Consider the following 26,816-nt stretch of genomic DNA (forward strand, 5'->3'; position numbering starts at 1 on the left):
GGTCTGAGTATCTTCTGAGGTAACTAAGTCACGTAACAAGCAGTCAGCAGCAGCTGGTGTTGTCAGCGGGGGGAGACGTCCTTCAGTGATGTCATCTCATGAGGCAGTGGAAAGAGGAGGCCAGAGAACCAGGAGGAGGAGTCCTACAGAACTACCAACTGATTTATAGAGTCTGGAGAAGCTCAGCGGAGTAGACTGAGGAGACGCAGCCGAGAAGAAGAAGAAGAAGCAGAGAAGAATTAATCTCGGGACCTTCTCCACTCAGCATGTCGCAGGTGAGCCCAGGACCAGATGAAGAGGTGTTGTTGAGGTCTCTGCTCTGTGATTCTGAAGTTGGTGTTTCCCCTGCCCCCTGTTGATTTCCCTACCCGGTTTTCCTCAGCAGGGGGAAGACGAGGGCCAGGAGCAGCGTCTTGCTGTGAGGGATGAGGACCTGGTTGAGGCCAAGGACAAGCTGGGCACCCAGGGGCCCATGAAGAGCAAGACCTACGAAGTGATGGCAGAGTGTGGTAAGCTGGGGTCTCTATGGTAGAACATCTAAGACCTGCAAATTGATGGCAGAGGGTGGTGAGCCGGGGTCCTCAGTAGGCAACTGTATGTGGCACATCTCAGACCTATGAAGTGCTGGCAGAGTGTGGTTGGAGAGCAGGCTGCTTTATCTGGAACATCTAAGCTTACATTTCTGGAGCTAAACGGGGTAGGGGTGGGGGGGTTTACGGCTTCTGAATTTCCAGTCCATATACAGAGAAGTCCGGGATCGTTCAAATGTGGGCTGGTTTCCTGCCAGAGATCTGACCCAGTGTCTCCGGGGGTTTGTTTGTTTATGTCCACACTGCCTACCCCTGCACACAACTACACACCACTACACTACACACCACTACACACCACTACACTACACACCACTACACACCACTAGACTACACACCACTACACACCACTAGACTACACACCACTACACACCACTACACTACACACCACTACACTACACACCACTACACTACACACCACTACACACCACTAGACTACACACCACTACACACCACTAGACTACACACCACTACACACCACTACACTACACACCACTACACACCACTACACTACACACCACTACACTACACACCACTACACTACACACCACTACACACCACTACACTACACACCACTACACACCACTACACTACACACCACTACACTACACACCACTAGACTACATACCACTACACACCACTAGACTACACACCACTACACAACATACCACTACACACCACTACACACCACTACACTACACACCACTACACACCACTAGACTACACACCACTACACACCACTAGACTACACACCACTACACAACATACCACTACACACCACTACACACCACTAGACTACACACCACTACACACCACTAGACTACACACCACTACACACCACTAGACTACACACCACTACACACCACTACACACCACTAGACTACACACCACTACACACCACTACACACCACTAGACTACACACCACTACACACCACTACACACCACTAGACTACACACCACTACACACCACTAGACTACACACCACTACACACCACTGCATTGTGCTGGGAGGGTCTCACTGCCCGTTCTGTCGTCTCCTTACAGAGAAGGAGGGGAAGGCGGCTCCGTCGGTGTTCAGCGCAGCGCGGTCAGGTGGAGAGACCGCATTCAGCAAGCCGTCCAATCAGAGACTGATCAGGAAGTAGCAAAACCTTGCTCAGTGGTAGTGGTACTATTAGAGATACTACTACTACTACTACTAGGTACTACTAGGATGAGCTGGTTGATTGTTGTCTGTTGTTGGTATCTTGCTGTGGGATCTACCCTGGTATGTTAACACCCTCATCAACATTTACTGTTTGTTGCTTTGCACGCTTGGTATCTCAGTTTTTTTTCCCATTGTTTACCCATTAAGGGGAGTTATTATCACCATGGCAACAGAGGGAAGCTTACGAGTCAACAACAAAGACTATTTCTGCTGAACTCCAAGCACCATTCCTTTTCTTTTTTTACACAAACAGCTGTTCTAAATCACATTTTGCACAACTCGATATGAAAAACCTCCTCATTTAGCACAGTTGTCCTAATCAAGGCTCGTTTGGTCACATGGATGATCCTGTCATTACCAATTGGTCTCTCACCACAACTGCTCCAAACCAATAAGCTCAGTGGAATCTGTTGGGAGGAGGAGTGATCTAATAATTCAGATGAAACGCAGTGTTGGTTAACCAGGTCACCCAACATGGGTTAACCAGGACCCGAGCTGTCCAGCCCACAGAGCTGCCTCCCCAGGGGCCTTAGAGAGGCAAAGAGGTAAGAAACCACTCAGAAGTCCTCCTGTCTGCAGTGACTACAGCAACACTCTGCTGTGAACGCGATAAGATGGTGTTTATGCAGGATTTCGTTTTGCAAAAGATGTGGAGTTTTTGGAAATGTCAGACTGTTGCTTTGCTTTGTGGAGTTTTGTGAAATTTGGTTGGTTTCAGAAACAATTAAGAAAATCCTGGTTCCTCAGGACTTTCAGTGAATTTGAATACCGGGGGGAAGCCAAGCCACGCAATATATAAAAATTATTTAAAAACAATCTAAATACTATAAAGTAACCCCCAATGACATTCTGTAAGAGCTTCTATTTCAAATAGAAAACCACCATTCATCACTGTTGATGTTATGAGGTTTAAAGTCTCTAGCCATGGAGTTTGTGGTTGGTTGAAGCAGCCTCACCTGGCCCAGACTGATTGACTCTGGGGCTGGTTGAAGCAGCCCTCACCTGGCCCAGACTGATTGACTCTGGGGCTGGTTGAAGCAGCCTCACCTGGCCCGAGACTGATTGACTCTGGGGCTGGATGAAGCAGCCTCACCTGGCCCGAGACTGATTGACTCTGGGGCTGGTTGAAGCAGCCCTCACCTGGCCCGAGACTGTTTCTGGAGCGGACCACCTGGGGGGCTGCCATCACCACACACTCCAGGGGTCTCCAGCATGGCAGCCTGTTACTCCTCCTGCTCTGTACTGAACCTCTGCAATAAACCCGTTAACCACAACCACCCTGTATCCTTTTATGGAGGAGCCAGTAAAAGCCTCCTAGCATCCACTGTGTCAAGTCATCCTCATCACTATGAGGTGAGGTAATCTCCACCATGTTCATGTTATTAGGTGAAGTCATGACTATGTTCATGTTATTAGGTGAAGTCATCTCCACCATGAACCACTGTTAGGGCTACATGGTTAAAAGGCACTTAAATAGAACGTGCAAATGCTGGTCTTGGCCATTTGTTGCCCAATGGCTACCTGTGTAAAGCGTGTGGAGTCTACATCAGTTATTGTGGTACTAAAGCAGCTCGATGTGTGCAAGTTAAAAAGGCCAACATTCGACTGGAAATAGAAAAAATATTTTAATTACAAAAGGAATAGAACGTATTTGCCTGAAATATAACATTCCACTGGACAGAGAAGAGCGGTCTTCACTTCATGAACTTGAGGTGCTGGTCCTGCAGGATCTTGGCGGAGGACTTGGCGTCGTAGAAGAGCTCGTTGATCTCCTCCACCTGCTCGCGCTCCACGCCCTCCTTGCCCTGCACGCGACCCAGCAGGTGGGCCGGCGTGAGCAGCTGCACGGCGTAGCGCAGCGTGGTCTTGGTGCCCACCTCCCCCAGGTGGGCCAGCGCCTCCTCGCTCACACTGATGCCCTCCGTCTGCGCCCGGATCTTGATGATCTGCGGACGGACGTGAGGGGGGTTACCTCAGCATCCCTGGTTACCCCGTTGCCGTGGTACCCAGACCCTACCTCCGGTTACCCCGTTGCCATGGTACCCAGACCCTACCTCCGGTTACCCCGTTGCCATGGTACCCAGACCCTACCCCCGTTACCCCGTTACGAGACCCTACCCCGGTTACCCCGTTGCCGTGGTACCCAGACCCTACCCCTGTTACCCCGTTGCAGTGGTACCCAGACCCGACCCGACCCCCGTTGCAGTGGTACCCAGACCCGACCCCCGTTGCTGTGGTACCCAGACCCCACCCGCATTGCTGTGGTACCCAGACCCTACCCCGGTTACCCCGTATCCGTGGTACCAACCTGCTTCATCTCCTGGGGCGTGTACATCAGCGTGCGGATGATCATGACCCGGTCGAGCAGGTCCAGCGGGATGCCGTGAGGGGAGCTGATGTCATCCGTCCCTCTGGAAGGAGGAGACCCAGGTACCAGGAAACACGGTTAACACACAATGCAGAGCAGGGGCCTCATTTAGAAAACTCTGCGTAAAACCCTCCCTAAAACATTGCGTACGCCCAAACCTCAGAATGTGCGTACGCACAAAAATATTCAGATTTATAAAACCGTGCGGCGCACACCTGTACGCACTCTTCTCGTTATAAATACCAACTTGCGTTGAATTTGGCGTGCATGCACGAGCGCCATGCTCCTCCCAAGTTCGTCCCATAATAGTCCTTATAAGGTCAATACTAATTAATCAATGAATATTCCTAGTATATAAGGAGCCTTTGCTGACCTATCATTACACGGGAACACACGCATGCATTACACGCGCTCGCGTCTCATACCCCTCGCTAAATTCTCGAGCAATTCCAAAGCTGCCATATTTCAGCCCGTTAGAATACAGAGGCCAACAGGAGCATTATTTATTGGCCTTGTGCCAATATGATAATTAATTACTATGTCCTATAGGCTAATTTAATGTAGGCCTACATATATATGCATCAGGAAAATGAATACAACTTAAGTGATACAGTTGGTCTGGCCGAGGATTGTGATTTGAATGGGTTGTAGTGTGTTGAACATAATATTGCCTTAATTCATATTTCATAATGGGTGTTTTTTATAAAATGAATAAATAAATCCAAAGTCATAGTATGTGGTGCGCAATGTGCGTTGGGTATCGGGAGGTATCGTGTTCTTCTTCTTTTGGCGTTATTAGCGGATTGCAAACCGATATGGTGCATTACCACCACCAACTTCCTGTTGTCGTCTCCGGAGATCACTGTTTGAAAAACTTTGCGGGACCTTTACTCCAGGGTGAAAGGATGCGTAGAACTCTTTTCCGCAAGGAATTTTTCTATAAATCACAACGTTGGCGGTGAAAGATGCGTACGCACATTTCATCCCTGTTTCTGCAACATTTTCGTGCGCAGAGACCTTTATAAATGAGGCCCCAGGTCCTGAAGACGTCCTTCTACCTGCAGTATGTCCTCTGAGGCTGCAGTTATTTAACACACCAAAGTGTCTTATTATATATAGAGATAGATAGATGGGTATCATCAGAACCCCTCTGTACTGAATGGATTTTGAATCGAAACGTGATCCCAAAAGAATCGTGAGATAGCGAAAGATCCAGGATCCTAAGACCCACGGCTGGCACGGCCTGGGACCTTTCTGGAGGAGACCTCTGGTCATGAACCAATGGAGGCCGAGATAACAATCTGTCAGCAGCATGGCCGCGCTCTGACCTGATGAGGCAGTTGCCCCGGTTGGAGGCGAACACCACGATGGGGGCGATGGCGCTCTCCAGGGCGCGGTGGAGGTAGGTGAAGCACTCGATGTCCAGCATGTGGACCTCGTCGATGAACAGCACGCCGGGGACCAGCTCGGCCACACCCTGGTCGATGTAGCGGTTCACCACCTTGTTGATCTCTGTCCGCAGCTTGTCTGAGGACGAGGAGCAGGGAGAATGAGAGGAGGAGCAGGGAGACGGAGAGGTGCAGGGAGACAGAGGAGCAGCAGGGAGACTGAGAGGAGGAGCGGGGAAACTACTGAGAGGAGCAGCAGGGAGACAGAGAGGAGGGGCAGGGAGACAGGAGGAGCACGAGCAGGGAGATGAAGAGGAGGAGCTGGGAGATGAAGAGGACGAGCAGGGAGACAGGTCCGTCAAACTCTCTGCCTACCTGTGATCTCCGTCTTCTTGGGCTTCATCAGCTGGCCCATCATGGAGAGGATGTCCTGGCCCCCCTGGGGAGGGACAGAGCAGGTCAGGCACAGTGGGGGGGCTTCCCTTCTCCGTATATATGATGACTTCCACAACACACGTCCCACAGGTGCGTGTTTGTATGATGTGAACATTTAGAAGATGACTAAAAGGAAGTGAACTCATGTTCGACGTGGTACCTGGGGGCGGGCGTTAGCCACGTCCAGGTCCTGCAGCGTCACATCCTGGATGATCTCCTTCTTCTTGTGGACGTCCCCCTTGGGCAGCGGCACGTACTCCTCCGCCTCCAGGTCGAACTCTGTGGCAAAGGTGTCGCAGCGACCTTGTCTCTGTGGACACAGGGGCGGGGGGGGAGGTCGTTAAGGATTAGGGGGATTAAAACCAACGGAACAGGTGTGTGGTTGAAGTCTCCGGGCGCACGGCTGGGGAGGGGAGAAAAGGGGGGGGGCGCTAAGACGCCTGTCAGCAGGAACAAATATGGTGTCCCACTCCACCCAGGGCCACAAAAAACATGCTGCATCCCTGGCCCCGCCCCTCTGGCCCCCCTCCCCGGCCCCCACCCCTCTGGCCCACCTGGGCTGATTAAAAGCTCCTGTCAACGTGCTCAGTCAGCGTGGGGGCCTGTGGGCCCCTGGGTTGGAACCGACAGAAGGAGAGATGAGAGGATAACGGAGGAATGAGGCTCCAGCGGACAGAAGAGATGAAGCCTTCAGCAGCACTGACGAGGAGGAGAGCAACCGAGGAGGACCTCTCTCCACCATGAGCCTTTCTAAGGACTTGTTGTGACTGGTGTGTCTCCAAACAGTTACTCCATTGGAAGGCTGATTAAAGTAGAATGTTCTCTAGTGTTGGTTTTCCAGAGGGAGGTACCTTGACTGCTCCACTGTTGGCTTCGATGTAGATGACGTCTCCCACCTCCACGCGCTCCTTCTGCAGGCTCTCATAGATACTGGGGTCCAGCTGAGGAGGAGACAGAGCTGTGAGAGACCTGGACGGCCCCCTGCTGGGCAGAGGAGGGACGCCGGTTCAACGCCTCACCTTGAGCTGCTTGGTGCCCTTGCCCGTCTTCAGGCCAATGACCACGTGGCTGATGGTCTTCCCGTAGCCCCCCATCGGGTTCTCCGTCTCACAGGGGGTCAGCTCCGTCACCTCGCCCTCATACACCTCCTTGGTCTCCTTGATCCGCAGACCTGAGGGGGGGGGGGGGCACCCACAGGACAGGGGGGTCAGGGGGCCAACAATGTGAGACGACTCACACAAGCTGACCTTCACATTCCTGCGCCAGACTTTTTATGGAAGAATGGGATTTCATGCCCAGTGTAACAGCAACAGCAAACACACACACGCATGCATGCACACCCCTTTATGTAAGGTGACCCTCGGTGTATGCATACAGGTGGCTGATCTCGCCCGCTGGGGAACACAGAGGCACACTTGTAGCCCAGTGTCATGGAGCCCTTATCCAGTCGGTGACGACGGACAGCGAATCTGCATCCACCTCCCCCCCCTAATTTCTGCTCTGCCTCTGCCTCTCTCGCCCCATTCTGGACCCACTCCACCCTCCCGCTGTGTGGAGTGACTGTGCTGCCAACGACCTCCTCTACGTCACCATGAAACCATTTCCTCCCCTGTGACAGCTAGCGTCAACGATCCACACAAAGCCCCTTCCCTGCAGAATCTAAAGCCTTCCTCTGCTGTCAACACCGCCCAGCCTCTCCGCTCGGCAGCGAGCCATGGGGAACGGGGCACCTAGCCATGTCTGTCCGGGACTTCTTAAGAGACAGAGGGTGCCTGCACTCTGCCTGAGAGAGAGAGAGAGAGAGAGAGGTAAAGGTAAAGTTCTCTTTGAACTGACAACCCACCGATGGCTCTCCTGAAGTTCTCCATCAGAACCTCTGTCTTCTTGATCTCAGTGGAGTAGACCTCGCTGCCCACCATGGGGCAGAAGGGCACTTTGTTTCCTAGCTCCTGGGCCATCGCCAGGGCCAGGGCGGTCTGGAGACACACGGAGAGCACACTTTAGACATCTCCTCTCCTTTGCAGTCGAGAGACAAATAACCACTGAACGTAATTTCACTTGATGATATTTCTGCAACAACAACAAACAACAAAAAGGTGTAGCGTACCTTTCCAGTCCCGGGCGGTCCGGCCAGTAGCACTGCCCTCCCCGCCATCTTCTTAGAGCGGATCAGATCCACGATGATGCCACATGCCTTTAGGGACAAAACACGGCAGGTTAACAGAGAATGGAACTGGATAGGGCACCAAAAATGGTATGTCCTTAACAGGGACATCTGCAACTATTCAAAATAATGACACGCACACATTCTTGCCCACAGCTTTTTGATTATAATTGATTTTTAGAACAAAAATGGTTATTATAATATTATTATCAGGACCTCTCTGGCCGTCCCCAGTATAGTATAGTACAGTAAAGTATAGTATAGTGTAATCAGATCTCTCTGGCGGCCTCCTTGCCCACCAGCCCGTCCTATAATGGTTAGTATGGTATAGTATAACCTCTCAGAATAGTATTGTATAGTAACCTCCCGGGCGGGTGTAGTAGTGTAGGGTAGTATGGTACCAGTACCTCTCTGGCGGCCTCCTGGCCCACCAGGCTGTCCTATAATTGTTAGTATAGTAAAGTGTAGAATAGTATGGTATGGTGCCAGTACCTCTCTGGCGGCCTCCTGGACCACCAGGCTGTCCTATAATTGTTAGTATAGTAAAGTGTAGAATAGTACGGTATGGTATGGTATGGTACCAGTACCTCTCTGGCGGCCTCCTGGCCCACCAGCCCGTGGGCCGCGGACCCCCCCCGGGCCGCCCCCGCCTCGTCCAGACCCAGGCCCTTCACGTGGCTGTGGGCCGCTACGCGCGCGGTCTTTGTGGTGCTCTTCACCTCCTCGATCTTCATGGTGGATCCTGGAGAGGAGAAGACTCTCAAAAAACAGTAAAGGCTCAAATAAAGCACCGAACGAGCCGCTGAGTTCGGTTTGTCTGCTTTTCTTCTCAAGTCACAACACAGAGAGCTGCGTCTCCATGCGGGTTACTAAGGGAGGGTGCGGAAGTACTGCCTATTGGCCAGTGTTGCCAGCTTTGAAACACTGCGCGCTGCAGCCAGTGTTCGCAGATTGGGCGGAAAATCTGGCCCAATCTGGCAACATTTCTACTGGCGCCACCTAAAGAATAGATTGGACCCCTTGATTGGCTCGCAATTCTGCCCGTCACTATTAGCTTCCGGTTGGGTTTCGGTTGCATTGTCGTAGCAGAAACAAATGAATCAATTCTCGAGTCTTTCCAAACAAATATGATCAAATAAAACAACCGAAAATTTACATAATGTCAATTTACATCAGTGATCTGTTATTTTGTGCCTCATCGTGTATTTTAAGTCGTCCTGTGTTTCGCCTCTTATTTATTCGCATGTATTAATTAAAGGTTCCGGTTGCGTGTGTTGCAGGTCGGACTGTATTGACGACCAGGAAAAGATTCATGCAAACGGCTGTCTGTGTTTACGTTATTCTGCACGCTAATCCTAACTTAACTCACATTAAAATGTCAACATGACAGTGGAACAAGGCAGTATATCATGAATGTCAACACATAAGAGGTTGAGGGGGGAAGACAAACGTTAACGTCGCCGCCATTCGTTCAGCTCAAAGTTCAAAGTTTAGTCTGAACTTATCTGGGACCAGAAGAGTGACAGCCGCGGGATGACGGCCCTGAATGACGGCCCGAGTGACAGCCGCGTCAAGACGCTGAACTTCAACGTGGGGGTGCTGGGCCATGTGGACAGCGGCAAGACGTCGTTGGCCCGAGCCCTGAGCAGCATCGCCTCCACGGCCGCCTTTGACAAGAATCCGCAGTCCCGGGAGAGAGGCGTCACCTTGGACCTGGGGTTCAGCTCCTTCACGGTGCCCCTCCCAGACCACCTGCGGGTCCCCGGGGACCAGTGCGACCAGTACGACAGTCTCCAGTTTACCCTGGTGGACTGCCCCGGGCACGCCTCGCTCATCCGCACCATCATCGGAGGTGAGGAGGGGGGAGGCAGGGGTACGCAGACCTGAGGTCTTGTTGTGTGAGCTGAGTGGGAGTCTGAATATAGGTTAATAATATAGAGTTACAATATTGGTTTATACGATGACATTATAAAAAAACAAAAACCAACTTGTCGCAATGTCTCTGTCCAGCAGAGGGAGCGGTCGGTGTAGCAGTCACCCAACCAAAAGGCATCGCAGTTGTTTTGAAAGAAAATAGTCTTCAATGAATGAATTCTATGAATGAATGCCATATATAATGAAATTATATTGGATTTCAAGATAACAAGATGTATTGTTATTTTACGTTGTGTATTCACCTCAGCATGCCGCTGAGGGCCGATGAGGACTGAGGTCAGCTCCGTTCTCTGCTCCCTCAGGGGAACGCTCTTAACAGCGGGCCGCGTTAGTAAGAGCAACAGCATCAGGGTAGGAGGGCTCATGAAAACGATACGGATAAAAAGATTGCAGTTGTGGGCCAGTGGTTATTTTGATACTGTTTTATTTCTTTCTCACACGCACGCACCCGCTCACTGGACGTAATGAAAGAGATGTGGTCTGTTAACCCGGCCTGAGCCGGTTCCCGGTGCAGTGCACATGCTGTGGATTAGGGGGAGGGGGAGGGGGAGGGAGAGGGGGAGGCCTGGAGCTTCCCCTCCCGTCCCCAGTGACAGGCGCACAGGAAGGCCGGGGAGCCAAAGAGAGAGGGAAGAGGGGAGCACAGGAAAGGGAGGCTGCCAAAGGCAGGGAAAGAAAAGAAGGAAAGAGGAAAGACAACCAAGTGAGCAGGATCTCTGATTTCAGCCCTCCAGCCCTGCTGTCTCCCCCTCTCTGACACCCCCTCCCCTACGTCTCCCCTCTTGTTCTGTTATTTTTGGGGTAGCTGTCTGAATTTGTTTATTTTTTTTCACCGTTGTCAACCCAGCCGTTACGTCGCTGAACTGGAGTTGTAGAGGTTTCCAACTCCGACTGTTTTGAATTACTTTAAACATCCTATTCACTTATTTGATGGAACACACACACACACACACACACACACACACACACACACACACACACACACACACACACACTCTGAATGGAGGGATAGTTCAGCACTGCGCTGTGTCCAGGGGCCCAGATCATCGACCTGATGGTGCTGGTGGTGGACGTGGTGAAGGGGCTCCAGACGCAGACAGCCGAGTGCCTGCTGATCGGAGAGCTCACCTGCCCCCGCATGGTGGTGGTCCTCAACAAGACCGACCTGCTGCCGCCCGCCAAGAGGCAGAGCGCCATCGACAAGATGACCAAGAGGCTGCAGAAGACCCTGGAGAACACCAGGTACGCTGGGTGTGGGTGAGGCTGGCCCTGGTCCTGGAGTCTGTTCCTGGGGGTCCGGGTCTGGTCCTGGGGGTCCGGGTCTGGTCCTGGGGGTCCAGGTCGGGTCCTAGGGGGCCGTGCTGGGTCCTGGGGGCCCCCAGGGGCCTGAACGCTCTTAGGTTGCTCTGAGGCTGTTCTGGTTGTGGCTGCGCTGCGTCCTCATTGGCTGCTGTTCTGGATTAAAAAGTTCAGGATCTTCAGACACATTTCTGTGGTTTTTGCAGCTCCATCTTGGTGCCCGTTCTGTTTTTGCATTATTCGTTTTTTAAGTCTTGAATGATTTGTTGTTAGTGAAAGCTGACATCCATGTTCTCTTTCCTCTAGATTCAAGGACTGTCCAGTGATCGCTGTCGCAGTGAAGCCTGGAGGCCCAGACGCCCCCGACACAGACGAGCCCCAGGGGGTCCCAGAGCTGATGGAGGTAAGTTAACCTAGAGCTGCTATAGGTCAGAGACCTCCCAACTAGAGCTGCTATAGGTCAGAGACCTTTCACCTAGAGCTGCTATAGGTCAGAGACCTTTCACCTAGAACTGCTATAGGTCAGCCCATACACCTAATGGCTGTAAGCTAACCTAGAGCTGGTCGATGATGATGCGTAGGACAGGTCTAATAAACTGTTGGACTTTATTTAATGTCATGGAAAGCACTTCATTTTCCACTCTAGTGCTGAAGGGCTCATTTCTCGTTAGCTCATAGCTCATTTCCTGTCTTCAGGGTGTGAAGCAGTATGATTCACAGCAAGGGGCTGCCGGGCAACGTGAACAGATCGGGAGACACCATGTCGGGGGGGAAAGGAAAGACATGTATGTGTCTGTGTTTTTGTGGAGCTCGTGGACAGACTCCTGGACATACTCCTGGACAGACTGAGCCGACGCCAGCTGGATGTGCTTCTAATTAGCGAAGGCGTTCTGGTGTCTCGGTTCATGTTTGTTCACTCGGGGCTCCACGGACCAGCAGTGACCCCGTCTAACTGTCAGGACAGCAGTTAACTAGTGCATGCATCTCTCTCTCGCTCCCGCTCTCTCTTTCTCTCTGTGTGTCTCTGTCTCTGTCTCTTGTGTGTTCTGGTTCCTTCTCTCTGTCTCTGTCTCTTGTGTGTTCTGGTTCCTTCTCTCTGTGTGTTTCTCTGTGTGTGTGTGTGTGTGTGTGTCTCTCTCTTGCTCTCTCAGCTGTTGAAGACCCAGTCGTACCGGCCCGACAGAGACCCCCAGGGCCCCCTGCTGATGGCGGTGGATCACTGTTTCTCCATCCGGGGCCAGGGGACGGTCATGACCGGTACCATCCTGCAGGGGGCACTGGCGGTCAACGACACGGTGGAGATCCCCACCCTGAAGGTAGGCCGGGCTGCGAGACAGGCCCTCACAGAGCAGGAGACGGGGGAAAGTTCACAAGTTGAAAGGAATAGTGGGGAGGGGGGGGGGGGGGGGTGCGGGTAGAGGATGTGTTGTGTGTGTTCATGGGGAGGATGAGGAGGACTGGGTGGATTGGCAGAACGGGAGCCATGTAATGTAGACCAGATGCAGACGGCCGCTCGCAGGCTACAGGCTCCCTGCGCAGCGCTAGTCTCTGTCATCTTCATATTGGCCACTAGGTGGCAGCAGAGGCCTTACAGAAACTTGCCAAAAAGCCTCTTTTTCACAACTGCGTGACTAATGTTTGATGTTTGTTTGTTTGATTGGATGATTAAGTGAAACATCCAGAACAATACAAACTTTGTAAAGCAAAGAATGTTAATTAGGATTGAACAACATATGAAATTTATATTGCATGAAAGGACAACCAGAATATCCTCGATAATCAAGGCTGTATTTGGAATGATCGTTCACAGATAAGTAGTCAATATTATTATCTAGGTTATATTGTCTAAGTTAGTAGAATAAATACATGCACAATGTAGCAACAAACATTTTAGACAGAGGCCAGGTGAACTCTGAACAGGTGAGTCTCGTTTTCAGCCTCCTGCCTGAGACGGTGGCTGTGTGTCTCCTCAGGTCACCAAGAAGGTGAAATCCATGCAGATGTTCCGCACGCCGGTGTCCCGGGCGATGCAGGGCGACCGCGTGGGTGTGTGCGTGACGCAGTTCGACCCCAAACTGCTGGAACGGGGCGTGGTCTGCACCCCGGGGTCCCTGCACTCGCTGCATGCCGCCCTCATCTCCACCCGCAAGATCGGCTACTTCAAGGGCGCCCTCGCCACCCGCACCAAGTTCCACGTCACGGTGGGCCACGACACCGTCATGGCCAAGGTCACCTTCTTCGGCCTGCTGAGCCCCGCCCCCTCCTCCGGCCCCGCCCCACTGGACACGCCCTTCAGCTACGACAGGGAGTACCTGTACCAGGAGAGCTACGTGGTGGGGCCGGGGGGGGCCGCGCCCGACCCCGAGCAGTGGGCCCTGCTGGAGTTCGAGCGGCCGGTCACGTGCCCCTCGCTCTGCCTCGTGATTGGCTCCAAGCTGGACACGGACATCCACGCCAACGCCTGCCGGTTGGCCTTCCAGGGACGTCTGCTGCAGGGCTTTCAGGACAAGGCCTACGGGGAGACCACCCTGCCACGCCTGCGCATCGCCAAGATGAAGCACAAGGAGGGCCAGGTGGAGAGGGTGAGCTCCGTCGCTCTCCGTTGATCTGACCACACGTGTATATGGACTGCATCTATACAGCGCTTTTCTGACCAGCGGCCACTCAAAAGCGCTTTACAATATTGCCTAACATTCACCCATTCATGCACACATTCGCCCATTCATGCACACATTCACCCATTCTCATGCACACATTCACCCATTCTCATGCACACATTCACCCATTCATGCACACATTCACCCATTCTCATGCACACATTCACCCATTCATGCACACATTCACCCATTCACGCACAACATTCACACACCGACGGCGGCGTCAGCAAGGCGAGGCGACACCTAGCTTGTCGGCAGCAGTTAGGGTGAGGTGCCTTGCTCCTCAGGGACACCTCGACACTCTTATGTGGTGCTTTAATGTAGTCTGCACCTCGTCTCACCTCCTCCTGAACCCATGAGCCTTCCGCATCTCCTTGGCGACTCTCTGGCGTCTCCTCTGCGTCTCCTCGTGTCTCGTTGGCGTCTCCTCTGTCCTGGTGTCATTGTCCCTGGGATGTTGTTCATTCCCAGCCTCAGTGTAGCGTGGCCCCGCGCCGCGGCCCCCATGGCTCGCTGTTCGAAAGCATGCAAACACCGTCGACAACAGAGTGTGTGTGTGTGTGTGTGTGTGTGTGTGTGTGTGTGACACCCCAGGTTGTGTCTGGCGGTTGTGTGCTGGCGTTGTTTGGACACACCTGAGTGGCACAGGAATCTCCCCAGGGCCCTGCGGTGCTAGTGCTCTTTGTTTACTTGTACATTATCGGTCTACTGGCACCCTGGTTAGTTAGTTAGTTAGTTAGTTAGTTAGTTAGTCATCCCCCTGTATAATTGGCAGATTCATTAATTCCATCACTCTCCACCTCAAGTGTGGTGAGCATTCTGGCGCAGATTGGCGGCGTCTTTGAGTGAGAGAAAAGCGCTTTATAAATTAAATTCTTCTTCTTCTTCTTCTTAGTGGTGATCAGAGCTTTTCACCACACGTCTAGTCCAGGCTGAGTTTACTGTTAGGTGTGTGTGTGTACTGTGCGTGCATGTGCTTGTCTGCGTGTGTGCACCACTACCCTGGTGTCTGGGGGTCACCCAGGGGGGGCCTAAGTCAAGTGTGTGAGCAAGGCTCCTGGCGGCAACACTTGAGGCCTCTGACAGGTCCAGTCAGCGTCTGGGCGGGGACACGCCCCCCTCCCCCTGCCCAGGGAAACACATTCAGCATTTCCTTACGCACAACATAACTGACATAGCTCAGAAGAAGGCCTCACCAGACACGTGCTCTCTCTGCTCACTCTGCTCACGCTGAATTCCTCACCCGCTCAGATGTTTGTGTGTTGTTCTGTCCTCTAATCTGCTCATCAGACCCATTGGGGCCAGGGGCCAAACGTTCACCTGGGGCCAAACGTTCACCTGGGGCCAAACGTTCACCCGGGGCCAAACACTCCGGGCATGGGGGTGAGGAACAGAGGGAGGGAGCAGTAGGGGCAGGAGGCTGGGAGTGGAGACAGAACCTGCTCCTATCAGATCACATTGGGGGGGAAATGGAGATGGGTGAGGGACATGGAGATGGGTGAGAGGGATGGAGAGGGGTGAGGGACATGGACATGGGGATGGGGATGGGGGAGGGGGAGGGACATACCATAGCAGGATGCAGGATGGATGAGGGGGGAGGGGGGTGAGAGATGGCCTGGTGCCTGTTGTGGCGCGGTGAGGGCGTTTTGAGGATGGAGGAACAGAGTCAGGCCGAATGCTGTCATGGCAACACGCTGTCAGGGGAACACACTGGTGGTGGAGACCGGTGTGAGAATGTGGTTCGATCGGTGGTGCTGGATAATGTGGAAGGGAAACATGCACAGTGGGAAGCTCTGATTTCTTCCTTCAGTTGTCCTCCGTTAATCCTGTGGCTCCTTCCCTGTGTCAGGTGACCGACGACTACACCGTGATTGGCCGCAGCCTGTTCAAGAAGGAGACCAACCTGCAGCTCTTCGTGGGCCTGAAGGTGGCGCTGTCCACGGGCGAGGCCGGCGTCATCGAGGGCGGCTTCGGGCAGAGTGGGAAGTACAAGATCAGGGTGGCAGGTAGGCCCCAAAGACCCTCTACACACCTGGTTACACCTGCTTACACCAGGTCCACACCTTGTCCACACCAGGTTTACACCTATTGACACCTATTGACCAGGTCCACACCTGTTTACACCTGTTTAACACCAGGTCCACACCTGTTTACACCTGTTTAACACCAGGTCCACACCTGTTTACACCAGGTGGAAGATCAGTGTGGGAGAACTAAAGTGTATTTAGTAGAAATATTTCATAAGGGAGTGGAGTTGGGGGTAATCTCACACACACACACACACACACACACACACACACACACACACACACACACACACACACACACACACACACACACACACACACACACACACACACACACACACACACACACACACACACACACGGCCAGGCGTGTGGTGTTGTGGGTTCCGAGGATTCAGGATGTGGTCTGCCCGAGATCCCGGCCACATTCCCAGGGTACCTCTGGGGACCCCCGGGGTTCCGGGGGAAGTCTGCTCCCTGTTTATTTTAGCTTGTGTCGCTCCGGCCCTGGGCTCCTGCGGAGAGGGCAGGGGAAGGAAAACACCATGGAGGCAAAGCTCACCCACACCTCCATAAAACATGCACATACCTCACCTTACAGACCTGCACAACACACACAGCCTTTATTATTATTCTTATTTTAATGAAAGCTTCCCTTGTATCTTGCGGTGCTACGAGCCGAGCGTTGGAGTGTTGTGCGTGTGTTGGCGTGTGTACCGGCATGTGTGTTTTGTGTGTGTGTGTGTTGGCGTGTGCTCCCCGTGTGTTCCTGAGAGGAGCGTATCTCTGAGATGCTAGTCAGCAGATCACAGATAACGGGGGCCGAGATTTCTGCCACCCAGCGACCGTGACGGCATCTCGTCGGCGTAACCATAACAACCTGAAGCACGGCGCCGTTCTGCGCTCGGGTCAGACAGCCGGGGGGGGGGGGGGAGGGGGGGACAGACACGTGGCGTGGGACGTGCGGAGCGAGCAAACGGCGACAGACGTGCGTAAACAAACACCCTTGGTACGCTCGGAGGCTCACTGATCACCGCTGATTGTCTCCAGCGTCTGATCACCACCAGCAGAGCACCTCAGGAGTCACGTGACTCTGCAGCCACCAACGTCAGACCTACGGAGGAGAAAAGCGTTGCCATGGAGATTTCTCCACAAATGAGGGGCAACGTGCCTTGCTCAGGGTCCTCCTGAGGCCACACCCCAGTGAGGAGGAGGAGGAGGAGGAGGAGGAGGAGGAGGAGGAGGAGTCCTCCTCCTCCTCCTCTCTGGTCACTGCTGGCACTACTGCGTTGAGAGCAGGCCGGTCACGGTCACTAGCGCTGGACTAGCGACCACAGTATGAGCGCCGTCTGCAGGTCATAGAGGCACAAGGGGGGGAATGGAACCAGCACATCTCAGTCTCACAGCTAATGTGTTTTGTTTTGGTTTGTCTCCAGAGGGCCTGCATCCAGAAACCAAACAGCTGCTGGGTTCCGGCTCTAAGAAGAAGGGGAAAGGAGGCGGGAAGGCAGAGCCAGGGCAGGAGGATGAGCCCAGAGCAGAGTCCCATCCCGTCAGCATCCACCTGCACTTCAAGAGATACATCTTTGACCCCCACAAGAAGATGGTTCAGTCCTGACCTCCAGCATCACAGAGTGGTGTTGACCCAGGTGACCCCAGGTGATGAGTTTCTATGACTGGAGGTCGGGGGGACGGAGGCAGAATGTGTTGATTATATTCAGGGAGCCACAATCATGTGTTCACTGCTCTGCAGACGTCTTAGTTCTTTCTTTTTTTGATTATTACAAATCGTGTCTATTTGCACCGTGACCGAATATGACCCCCTCACCTGAAGAGTGTCAGAGTCCTGGTTCCTCTGAGGCCTCCATCAGCCGCAGGACAGGAAAAGGTTTGGAAACCAGCGTTTAAGACACAGATCTGTATTTCGCTCTCAGGGGGTTTTCAAATACATATGTTTTCCTTTTGGAAGAAGATTGGTGTATTTGGAATTTTCCTGATTCCGCTTTCTATTTGCTCTTGCTGTTGATTTGAAAATCATCTGGATTAAATCAACCTATGAAGAACAGCTTTGCTTTTTCTTCTGTTTCCCAGCAAGTGTCTCTTCTCTGGGATTATCTAATCGAATATACTTTCACAATAAATTACACTTTAATACACAATATACTCTCAAAATGTGCCTTCAAACCAGAAGAACTTAACACTACTGCTACATCATGATGTAACAATAATTAAGATTTACTGAACTGTTGTTACCAATCCTTGTTCTGGAATAAAATCCCATTCTCTGGCTTACTGGTAACCTGCTGAAGTACCAGTCCAACCAATCCCTTTGTTCCTGAAGCCTTATCTGTACCATGTTCTCCTCATCATTCTGCTGAAGCGTGTTGTTGCCACCGCCCACCATAACAGGTGAACCAACGCTTCACCAGTGGCCCAGTCTGTTTCCCAGGGGCTTCCCAGTAGACCCGCTGTGTTTACAGTGGGGGGTGTCAGCAGTCCCAGTGGACCGGGCTGTATCTGACCAGGGATCTGTGGAGATTGGACAAGGGGGAGGCGGGAGAGAGTAGGGGGAGGCGGGAGAGAGTAGGGGGAGGCGGGAGAGAGAAGGGGGGAGGCGGGGGAGAGAGTCAGGGGAGGCAGGGGAGAGAGAAGGGGGGAGGCGGGGGAGAGAGTCGGCGGAGAGAGAAGGGGAAGGCAGGGGAGTCGGGACCCTGGTAAGATTGTTCCTGAGTGACAGTTCTTTTAGTCTTATCTCCCCGGTTCCTCTTATAGGAAACAAATCTCTTGCGCTTTCTTTTTTGTGCCGCCATCTTTATCTTACTCCCCCTCCCGCCCGGCGTCTCGTTCCCTTGTCGTGTTTCCTCCCGTTCTGTTTCTCCTCCATCTTGTATCTCACAGCTGGTCGTGTTCCTTCAGCACTCCACGTTGGACTCACCTTTCCGTTTCACTTGAAGAACGCTACTGTTCAAAAACAAAAAGCTATACACTAATTCCAAATTCATTTCTTATTTGCATTGTGTCTCACAAAAACCTTGTATACCATTTACAGATCATCCTGATCAAAGGAGAGGAATCATAAGCCCACCGATGAGTATGTGATATGATTAGCAACAACACTCACATTTTACAGCAACAGATGAATATGAGAGGATGAGTGAGCAGGAGGGGTGAGGATCGCTCTAAAGCCGCTCTGTGTGGGGAGAGATCCTCCTCCCCAAACAATACCTCTTAACACGCATGCTAATCCTGTTGGCCTGCGGGTGAGGCGTTGTAGGCACGCTACACGTGTGTGTGTGTGTGTGTGTGTGTGTGTGTGTGTGTGTGTGTGTGTGTGTGTGTGTGTGTGTGTGTGTGTGTGTGTGTGTGTGTGTGTGTGTGTGTGTGTGTGTGTGTGTGTGTGTGTGTGCGTGCGTCACTGTTTGTGTCTGTGTGCTTTATAATCTGCTTTTAGAGACCCATGTTATTTTGGAGAGACAGAGAGAGTCTGGCAGTCTACTGGGAGGGACAGAGAGAGACTGAGGGTGCACTCACACTAGGCCATCTGTACCGTGCCCAAGTACGTTTGCCCCCTAAAGTCTAGATCATTTGGCTAGTGTAAGTACAGTTAAGTACAGTTAAACTCCGTGGCCTCAGTACACTTGGGAGAGGTGTGCTCAGGCCACGGTACAGATGCTAATGAGCCGACACCTAAGCTGGATGACGAGACAAGAGGCAACCGTACTCAGGCCCAGTTGAGATTGCCTACTGGTGATCTACTGGGAGAGACAGAGAGACTGGCAGGCTGGAAGTTTTCTTCCAGCACCCTGACAAGAGACTGAGAGACCCAAAGACTCATTCATGTTATGTTTATTTACTAACTAGTCTGCCTTCCCAAAGGGAGAGGAGAACGCGTCTTATTGGACCACAGACTCCAGGTCAGCTCAGGCTGAAGGGGCAACTCTTGAGCACCCACACGTTTATAGATCACTAATGAGCAGAGCTGCTCCTGGATCAGAGATCAAACCAAAGCACTGGTGAGCAGAGCAGCGGTGAAGGGCTTGTTGGAGACGCAGGCACAACATGGCGGGAAACGCTCTGAGAGACGAGGCGGAGAGAGAGATTAAAAAGAGCAATTAGGTCCTCTGATAAACAGCTGTTCTGTTAATTAACAATTTTACTAGTGGGCTTGCCGCTAACATGTCTCCCTCAACTCACCCCCTCCCCCCTCTACTCCCCCCTCCCTCCCCCCTCTACTCACCCCTCCCTCAACTCCCCCTTCCTTCCCCCCTCAATGCACCCCTCCCTCACCCCTCAACCCACCCCTCAACTCACTCCTCCCTCAACTCACCCCTCCCTCAACTCACCCCTCCCTCCCCCCTCTACTCACCCATCCCTCAACTCCCCCCTCCTTCCCCCCTCTATTCACCCTCCCTCAACGCACCCCTCCCTCCCCCCTCAACCCACACCCCTCTACTCACCCCTCCCTCAACGCACCCCTCCCTCCCCCCTCAACCCACACCCCTCTACTCACCCCTCCCTCAACTCACCCCTCCCTGCCCCCTCAACTGCGTCTCCCCTTCCTCCCCTTCAACTCACCCCTCTACTCCCCCTCCCTCCCCCCTCTACTCACCCCCCTCTACTCCCCCCTCCCTCCCTCCTCTACTCACCCCTCCCTCAACTCACCCCTCCCTGCCCCCTCAACTCCCTTCCCCCTTCCTCCCCCTCTACTCACCCCTCCCACCCCCCTCATTTCACCCCTCTACTCACTCCTTCTTCCCCCTCTACTCACTCCTTCTTCCCCCTCGACTCACCCCTCTACTCACTCCTTCTTCCCCCTCAACTCACCCCTCCCTCCCCCCTCGACTCACCCCTCCCTCTCCTCTTCTGGTTCGATGTCTACTGGGAGCAGCAGGAACTGCCATTAGCTCTGTCTCCATAGTGGTTCTGCTCATGTTGGGTTGAGACCAGCAGAACCAGCGTCAGACTGCTGGTACCAGTGGCTCCATGGTGGTTCTGCTCATGTTGGGTTGAGACCAGCAGAACCAGCGTCAGGCTGCTGGTACCACGGCTGGTCTGTGGCTGACGGAGAGAGGGTTTTAATTTGGTTTGATAAGAGGAAGGCTTCACATCCTGATGAAACAGAAAAGGCTCCATTGTGCTGATGAGGCCCAGATAACGATCTGGTAGCTATCTCTATTTCCTCTCCCCTGCTAGTGAATGTAATTAGCAGGGGTTAACGCAGAACTCATTAACGCCGTCACCGCCTCCTGCAGTCTCTGCTCCACGCGTTCTCTTTGTCTCTGCTTCTCTTTCATTCTTTACATTCAGTTTTTAAAGTTTACATCAGCTTCTCTTCTGACTTCCTCCTGGTTTGACTGTTGGTTGGGAATGCACCTCATTGTGTGTGATCTTTCTTTTCCTGCATAATTAACGTGCCATAACAATAAAAGCCTTTATCACTGGAGTGACACATCAGGAACGCATGAACAGAAATATTAAGAAATATACATTTTAATGTACTTAATATCACATATTTTATGAAATAATATTATTCAATTAAAGTAATTAAAATTAAATTAATAATAATATTAAAAATATATATAATAAAAAGAATACAATGAAATAAAATTTGGGAAGATAACCTTTGAACCGCTGGAACCGATGTGATGAGAATCTCAGTTAATTGCGTCGTAATGAAGGACGCTCGCTGACTTTGAAAATGAAATAATGAATTATGTTCAACTCAAACAAAACTGAATTTACCTTGGTTAGCATTTCATTCAATGTGTTAAAAAAATCATTCAATTTCGACTAATGAGTAAGAATAATTAATAAAATGTTAAATATAGGAATAAAAAGAAAGCATAAAGAGCGGAAAGATTTGAAGAAAGACAATTTCTTGCCATTTAAGCGTTCTCCTTTTTTGTTGACTTTGCATATTAAATAGGCTCGTTTTCTGGACGAGGGAGAAAGTGTTGCGTAGGTACAAAGGCTGTCGTGACAGAGCAGCGGTTGACCCCTCAACACCGCCATTGTCTCGCCATTCTTCCTCCATTGTTCCACCATTGTACCGCCATCACCACAAAGCCGTTTGCATATCTACTCCTGTCGCCTTTCTGCCACAAAGAAAACATTCATGCAAATGACTGCTGGCACCTGAATAAAGCAATGTATTGATGTGCTGTTCACTTGCGCGCGCGCGCACACACACACACACACACACACACACACACACACACACACACACACACACACACACACACACACACACACACACACACACACACACACACAAAATGGTTCAGCATTGTATGACTCCTGTCTTTGTGTTTACTGGCCCTGTCATCATCCCCCCTCTGCACACACACACACACACACACCCTCTGGAGGACAGCTGGAGAAAAGGCCAGAGTGCTAACAGGCTCATTACATCACAGGCAGACTACACTCCTCAGCAGAGTCCTTGTAGAGGTCAGAGGGCAGGTGCACCGTCACCTTGAGGGGAGGGAAGTGACTCTGTCAAAACAACATTGTTGGATAATTATCATGCATCATATCTTCACCCCACCATCACCCTCTCTCATCTCTGTCCGGCTTACCCACAATGCAATGTGATTCAGATGCATTAAGAAGAATTGCAGATCTAGAGGTGTGGGTCGTTACATTTTCAAACACGGATGTATGCTTCAGCTTCAAATTGGAATGTTAAAAGAGGATTGGAAATAATTTACAATTCAGAATTAATAATCAAATCATAATGACAAATGAAAAATATAGCACATGAATTCCAGTGTTTAAATGTAATACTTAATACTTACTGTAATACATGTCATGCCATGCAACATTGATTTATTATTGAATACATCTAAAACATATATTTATATATATATAATTATATTATATGCACACACTTTATATTTGACTGAGCAAGCACTTACTCTCATTGGTTATTAAAACAAACACAAGTACAGGTCAAGCCGATACAGCATTTATTGTAAATTCAATATTTTACCGAACATGATGCGTCCGACTTCCATTATCAAATCAACCTGGTGGATGTCTGGGTTTAAACCTCCTGTTGAGGGACCAAGTCTCTAGAGCCCCAAGATCTGAGGAGGCTTGAGGAGGTTGGAGTCGGGTTACTGAGAGGCTGAGGGAGGCTGCTGGCCTCAGCCGGGGGGGGGGGGGGGTGATGTGAACCAACTTCCTCCATGAATAACATCCTGGAGGTTGTCACGTTAGAACGGTGGCGGCCGTGTTCCACGGTGGAGCGCTCAGAGGAGCGGCTTGTTGGGTCGGGAACAGAACGCATTACGGCTCGCTGGCCAAACACAGCGCTCCTAAACAAAGAAACAGAACCTAATCCAGCCCTTATGGGGTCTTGGGAGACCCCTGCTGGGTTGTCCAACAATTAGAACACATTATGAAATAATTCAACAACGTTCTTGTATAAATACTCCAATACTCCAGCTAGTCCCTCCACTTGAAGCAGTGTTACTTCACGTGTGTGATTCTCAGGTGCTATGTTCGAGTGAAAGCGAAAGCGTCCTGAACACAAATTGCACATCATTTCTCAAGATTAATGAAATGTTTGAGGGATCTTGGCTTCACCTGCAGCAGCATTTATTGTGTTTTAGTGATGATGATGAAGAACACACAAGAAGGTCATCGGTTCAAAGATGAAGGAACTCCAGGGGCGGAGCGGGGGGGTGGCTTTCGGGACTGAAGCCCCCAATCTCACTTCAAAAGCCCCGGATCTTTTTTAAGCTTTTGAAGTTATGACAACCCTGACACCATGTTAATACATGTTAATACTTTGCTACAAAATCATGGGGCTATTGTTGGCTAAGCACAGTGGGCATACCACTTCTAAATACAAAAAAAGCAAACAAACAAACAAACAATCCATCTCTGCAATCCTACTTTGAATCTACTGAAAGTTAGTCTCAAATTTGCCATTGTAGTTTACATAAAAATCTCTAGAAGTCAATAGTTAAGTGGTTATTGTTTCTTTCCATTAAATAGTATTGTCTTGAGCAGGCCCTGCAACTGAAAATGTAGGCTATGAATTAGAAGGGATTTAGGATTTGCCAATGTCCAGCTGGTCCCCCTAAAATGGACTAGAATGCAGGAAATAGCATCTTAGAAATTCAAAATTTTCTAGGGGAGGACCCCCAGACGTAAGCCCCGGATGTACACAAAGTCTGGCTCCGCCCCTGCTCCACTCCAGATAATGAGCAGACTCATGAGACCTGTGTTCATGGCAGTAGAAACTGGAAGGGAATCGAGTTAACTCTGTTTGCTTTACCTCTTGTTTCACATTTCCTGCAGTTGAATGTAGGCTAACCGTGCGCTACCAAGCCGGTCTTTCTGATTCACTTTGTGTTGTGTAAACACGTGGTTATCAGATTAAAGGGGTCTTCTCCTGCTCCTGGCTCTGCTGTGTGTACCGGCGTCTGGACACAGACCTAATCCCCCTGCTGACAGGCCGGGACGCTTGGGTTCTGGACCGCCAGGGGCTTTGTGTCTGCGGGCGGGGCGACCGAAACATGGCTCTGGTCCCGCCCGGGTCGCCCCCCCGCCCCCCAAAGGCCTGGAATGTCAGGCAGACCCAAACACAGTTTGATGGGCTTTTAGAAGAGCCAGTGACTGACGGAGGTTTAGAGGGGAGCTGACACCGTGGCCGTACGGCACTGTTTATGTACCATAGGCCTCCAGAACTGTTTATGAAAACAGTGGCCCACGGCCCATCAGATATACGCTCCCAGCCTGCAGCCTGGGGGGAGAGGGGGAAAGAGGGGACAGGAGATGAGGAGAGGAGGAGAGGAGAGGGAGAGAGGAGGAGAGGAGAGGGCAGGAGGAGGGGAGGGGGAGAGACGAGGAGGGGAGAGGAGACGAGGAGCGGAGAGGAGGAGAGGAGAGGGAGAGACGAGGAGAGGAGGAGAGGACAGGGCAGAAGGAGGAGTAGAGGAGGAGACGAGAAGATAGAGTAGAGAGGAGAGGGACACGAGAGCTGCAGAGAGGAGGAGGGGAGGAGAGGCGGATAGGAGGATAGAAGGAGAGGGGGAGAGACACAGTAAAAGCGGGCTGCTGGGAGTTTACTGGGAGAGTCCACTGGCTGGTTCAAGAATAATAAGAGGATCAGAAATATGGAGAAGTTGTTAGGGAGACCCGATGACAAAGGACAATGCTCATTCCATATAAGTGGAGTTCCAATAAGTGCTCCTATCTGATTGAAGCCCATGCTCTCTTGTCAGTACGTCTCTCTCTCTCTCTCTCTCTCTCTCTCTCTCTCTCTCTCTCTCTCTTCATCCCTGTTCTTTATGCTTTGTTTCCTCTCCCCGTATATTTTAGTCTCATCCGTCTCAATTCCCACACAAGTTAAACTCTGAGTTGGAGAAGGACTTTGTCCGCTAATCCTCTCCTGTCTTACTGCTGTCTGCTCCCATTCTGCTGGTCGTCGTCCTGCTTAATTAGTCCCACACTGACGAGCACACACACGCACACGCACACGCACACACGCACACACGCACACGCACACGCACGCACGCACACACCGCACGCACACACCGCACGCACACACCGCACGCACACACCGCACACGCACACACCGCACGCACACGCACACACCGCACGCACACGCCGCATACACATGCCTTATGCTTTAGCATTTACAATCCATTATTTCACATGTATAGCATTTTACTGAATGTGATTCAATATGAAAATAGATATGTTTATAGATACTATAGGCCGTGTAACGCACACACACACACACACACACACACACACACACTTGATGACTGAGTCAAGACACTTCTTATTGGGCTATTTTGTTAATATAATGTTAGTACGAATGCTTTTTAAAGCAGCTTCCTTTAGTTTCCTGGGAGCCAAAAGTGATTGACATGTGGTTGATGGTAAACGTTGGGAGGGAACTCTCTCTCAGAGTTCACCTTTTGAAATACAGGAGTTGTTTTCTGTCTAATAATCCCCCCGTGGTCGATCTGCTCTGAACGCTGTTGACTCACTCTGATTGGTTGTCCCATGGCGCTGACTGCGAGCATTAATTAACCTCAAATGGAGAATTATAGCATGCCCACGAGCACACACACACACACACACACACACACACACACACACACACACACACACACACACACACACTCGTAATCTCAGACACACACACACACACACACACACACACACACACACACACTCGTAATCACACACACACACACACACACGCACTCTTTGTTCATCGTCTCTCTCTTTTCCATTCCACATGTTATTTTGATGTTGTTCATGTTTTCCTTCTTGAACTTGAGTTCATCCATCTGTTCCCTCGCTGTGTCGGTATCTCTCCCACCAACCCCTTCTCTCTCTACGTTGAGCTTATTCTCCGTCACTTCATCCTCCACATTGTTGGAACTTCTGTCAGCAAAGACAACATAACAGGTTCATCCAATCCATTTTCTGCTTAGAAACAATGAATCCTTGTGTTAGCTTATGTAGCTGACCCGTTGTATCGTTCTGATGTATAGTGTGTGTGTGTGTGTGTGTGTGTGTGTGTGTGTGTATGTGTGTGTGTGTGTGTGTGTGTGTTAGTGATGGGTCGTTTGCGACCGAATCAGTTCAAAGGAACGACTCTTTAACAAGAACGAACCAACCTGATTCCACGTTTCAGTTCTCTCTCATTCATCTCTATCGTTCGTTTTCCCAGACGCGAATCGCACTCGCTGACTCGCTGTTCACTGTGTTAGTAAGCA

The 26,816-nt window shown here is 51.2% G+C and overlaps 3 protein-coding genes across 3 annotated transcripts; 2 read left to right on the forward strand and 1 right to left on the reverse strand.

Moving 5' to 3' along the window:
• Positions 1-18: 18 nt before the first annotated feature.
• mustn1a (musculoskeletal, embryonic nuclear protein 1a) lies at positions 19-1,767 on the forward strand. Its single transcript, XM_084464023.1, has 3 exons — positions 19-275; positions 383-509; positions 1,633-1,767. Exons 1-3 carry the CDS (start codon positions 267-269, stop codon positions 1,731-1,733), a joined length of 237 nt encoding a protein of 78 aa, XP_084320149.1. The 5' UTR covers positions 19-266; the 3' UTR covers positions 1,734-1,767.
• A 1,596-nt stretch (positions 1,768-3,363) lies between these two features.
• ruvbl1 (RuvB-like AAA ATPase 1) lies at positions 3,364-9,027 on the reverse strand. The gene is made up of 10 exons (XM_084464022.1): positions 8,738-9,027; positions 8,094-8,180; positions 7,830-7,962; positions 7,006-7,157; positions 6,838-6,927; positions 6,147-6,296; positions 5,927-5,990; positions 5,492-5,690; positions 4,104-4,206; positions 3,364-3,741 (listed from the first exon to the last, which is right to left on the reverse strand). The coding sequence occupies exons 1-10, from the start codon at positions 8,882-8,884 to the stop codon at positions 3,490-3,492; spliced, it is 1,377 nt and encodes a 458-aa protein (XP_084320148.1). The 5' UTR covers positions 8,885-9,027; the 3' UTR covers positions 3,364-3,489.
• A 432-nt stretch (positions 9,028-9,459) lies between these two features.
• Positions 9,460-18,356, forward strand: eefsec (eukaryotic elongation factor, selenocysteine-tRNA-specific). The gene is made up of 7 exons (XM_084464450.1): positions 9,460-10,002; positions 11,120-11,327; positions 11,691-11,787; positions 12,536-12,700; positions 13,358-13,966; positions 15,891-16,047; positions 17,505-18,356. The coding sequence occupies exons 1-7, from the start codon at positions 9,684-9,686 to the stop codon at positions 17,684-17,686; spliced, it is 1,737 nt and encodes a 578-aa protein (XP_084320576.1). The 5' UTR covers positions 9,460-9,683; the 3' UTR covers positions 17,687-18,356.
• Positions 18,357-26,816: the final 8,460 nt, after the last annotated feature.

The sequence above is a fragment of the Micromesistius poutassou genome (assembly GCF_964030765.1).
Source record: "Micromesistius poutassou genome assembly, chromosome: 2".
NCBI classification, from domain to species: domain Eukaryota; kingdom Metazoa; phylum Chordata; class Actinopteri; order Gadiformes; family Gadidae; genus Micromesistius; species Micromesistius poutassou.

Bases quoted from the DNA above. Each gene is read 5' to 3' on its own strand.
- mustn1a (XM_084464023.1), top strand. The intron at 510-1,632 runs GTAAGCTGGGGT...GTCTCCTTACAG, and splicing joins CGAAGTGATGGCAGAGTGTG to AGAAGGAGGGGAAGGCGGCT.
- ruvbl1 (XM_084464022.1), bottom strand. From the start codon at position 8,884: ATGAAGATCGAGGAGGTGAAGAGCACCACAAAGACCGCGCGCGTAGCG. The intron at 7,963-8,093 runs GTACGCTACACC...GTGTGTCTCCAG, and splicing joins GACCGCCCGGGACTGGAAAG to ACCGCCCTGGCCCTGGCGAT. The intron at 5,991-6,146 runs GTACCACGTCGA...GTCCCTCCCCAG, and splicing joins TGGCTAACGCCCGCCCCCAG to GGGGGCCAGGACATCCTCTC.
- eefsec (XM_084464450.1), top strand. From the start codon at position 9,684: ATGACGGCCCTGAATGACGGCCCGAGTGACAGCCGCGTCAAGACGCTG. The intron at 11,328-11,690 runs GTACGCTGGGTG...TCTTTCCTCTAG, and splicing joins AAGACCCTGGAGAACACCAG to ATTCAAGGACTGTCCAGTGA. The intron at 16,048-17,504 runs GTAGGCCCCAAA...GTTTGTCTCCAG, and splicing joins GTACAAGATCAGGGTGGCAG to AGGGCCTGCATCCAGAAACC.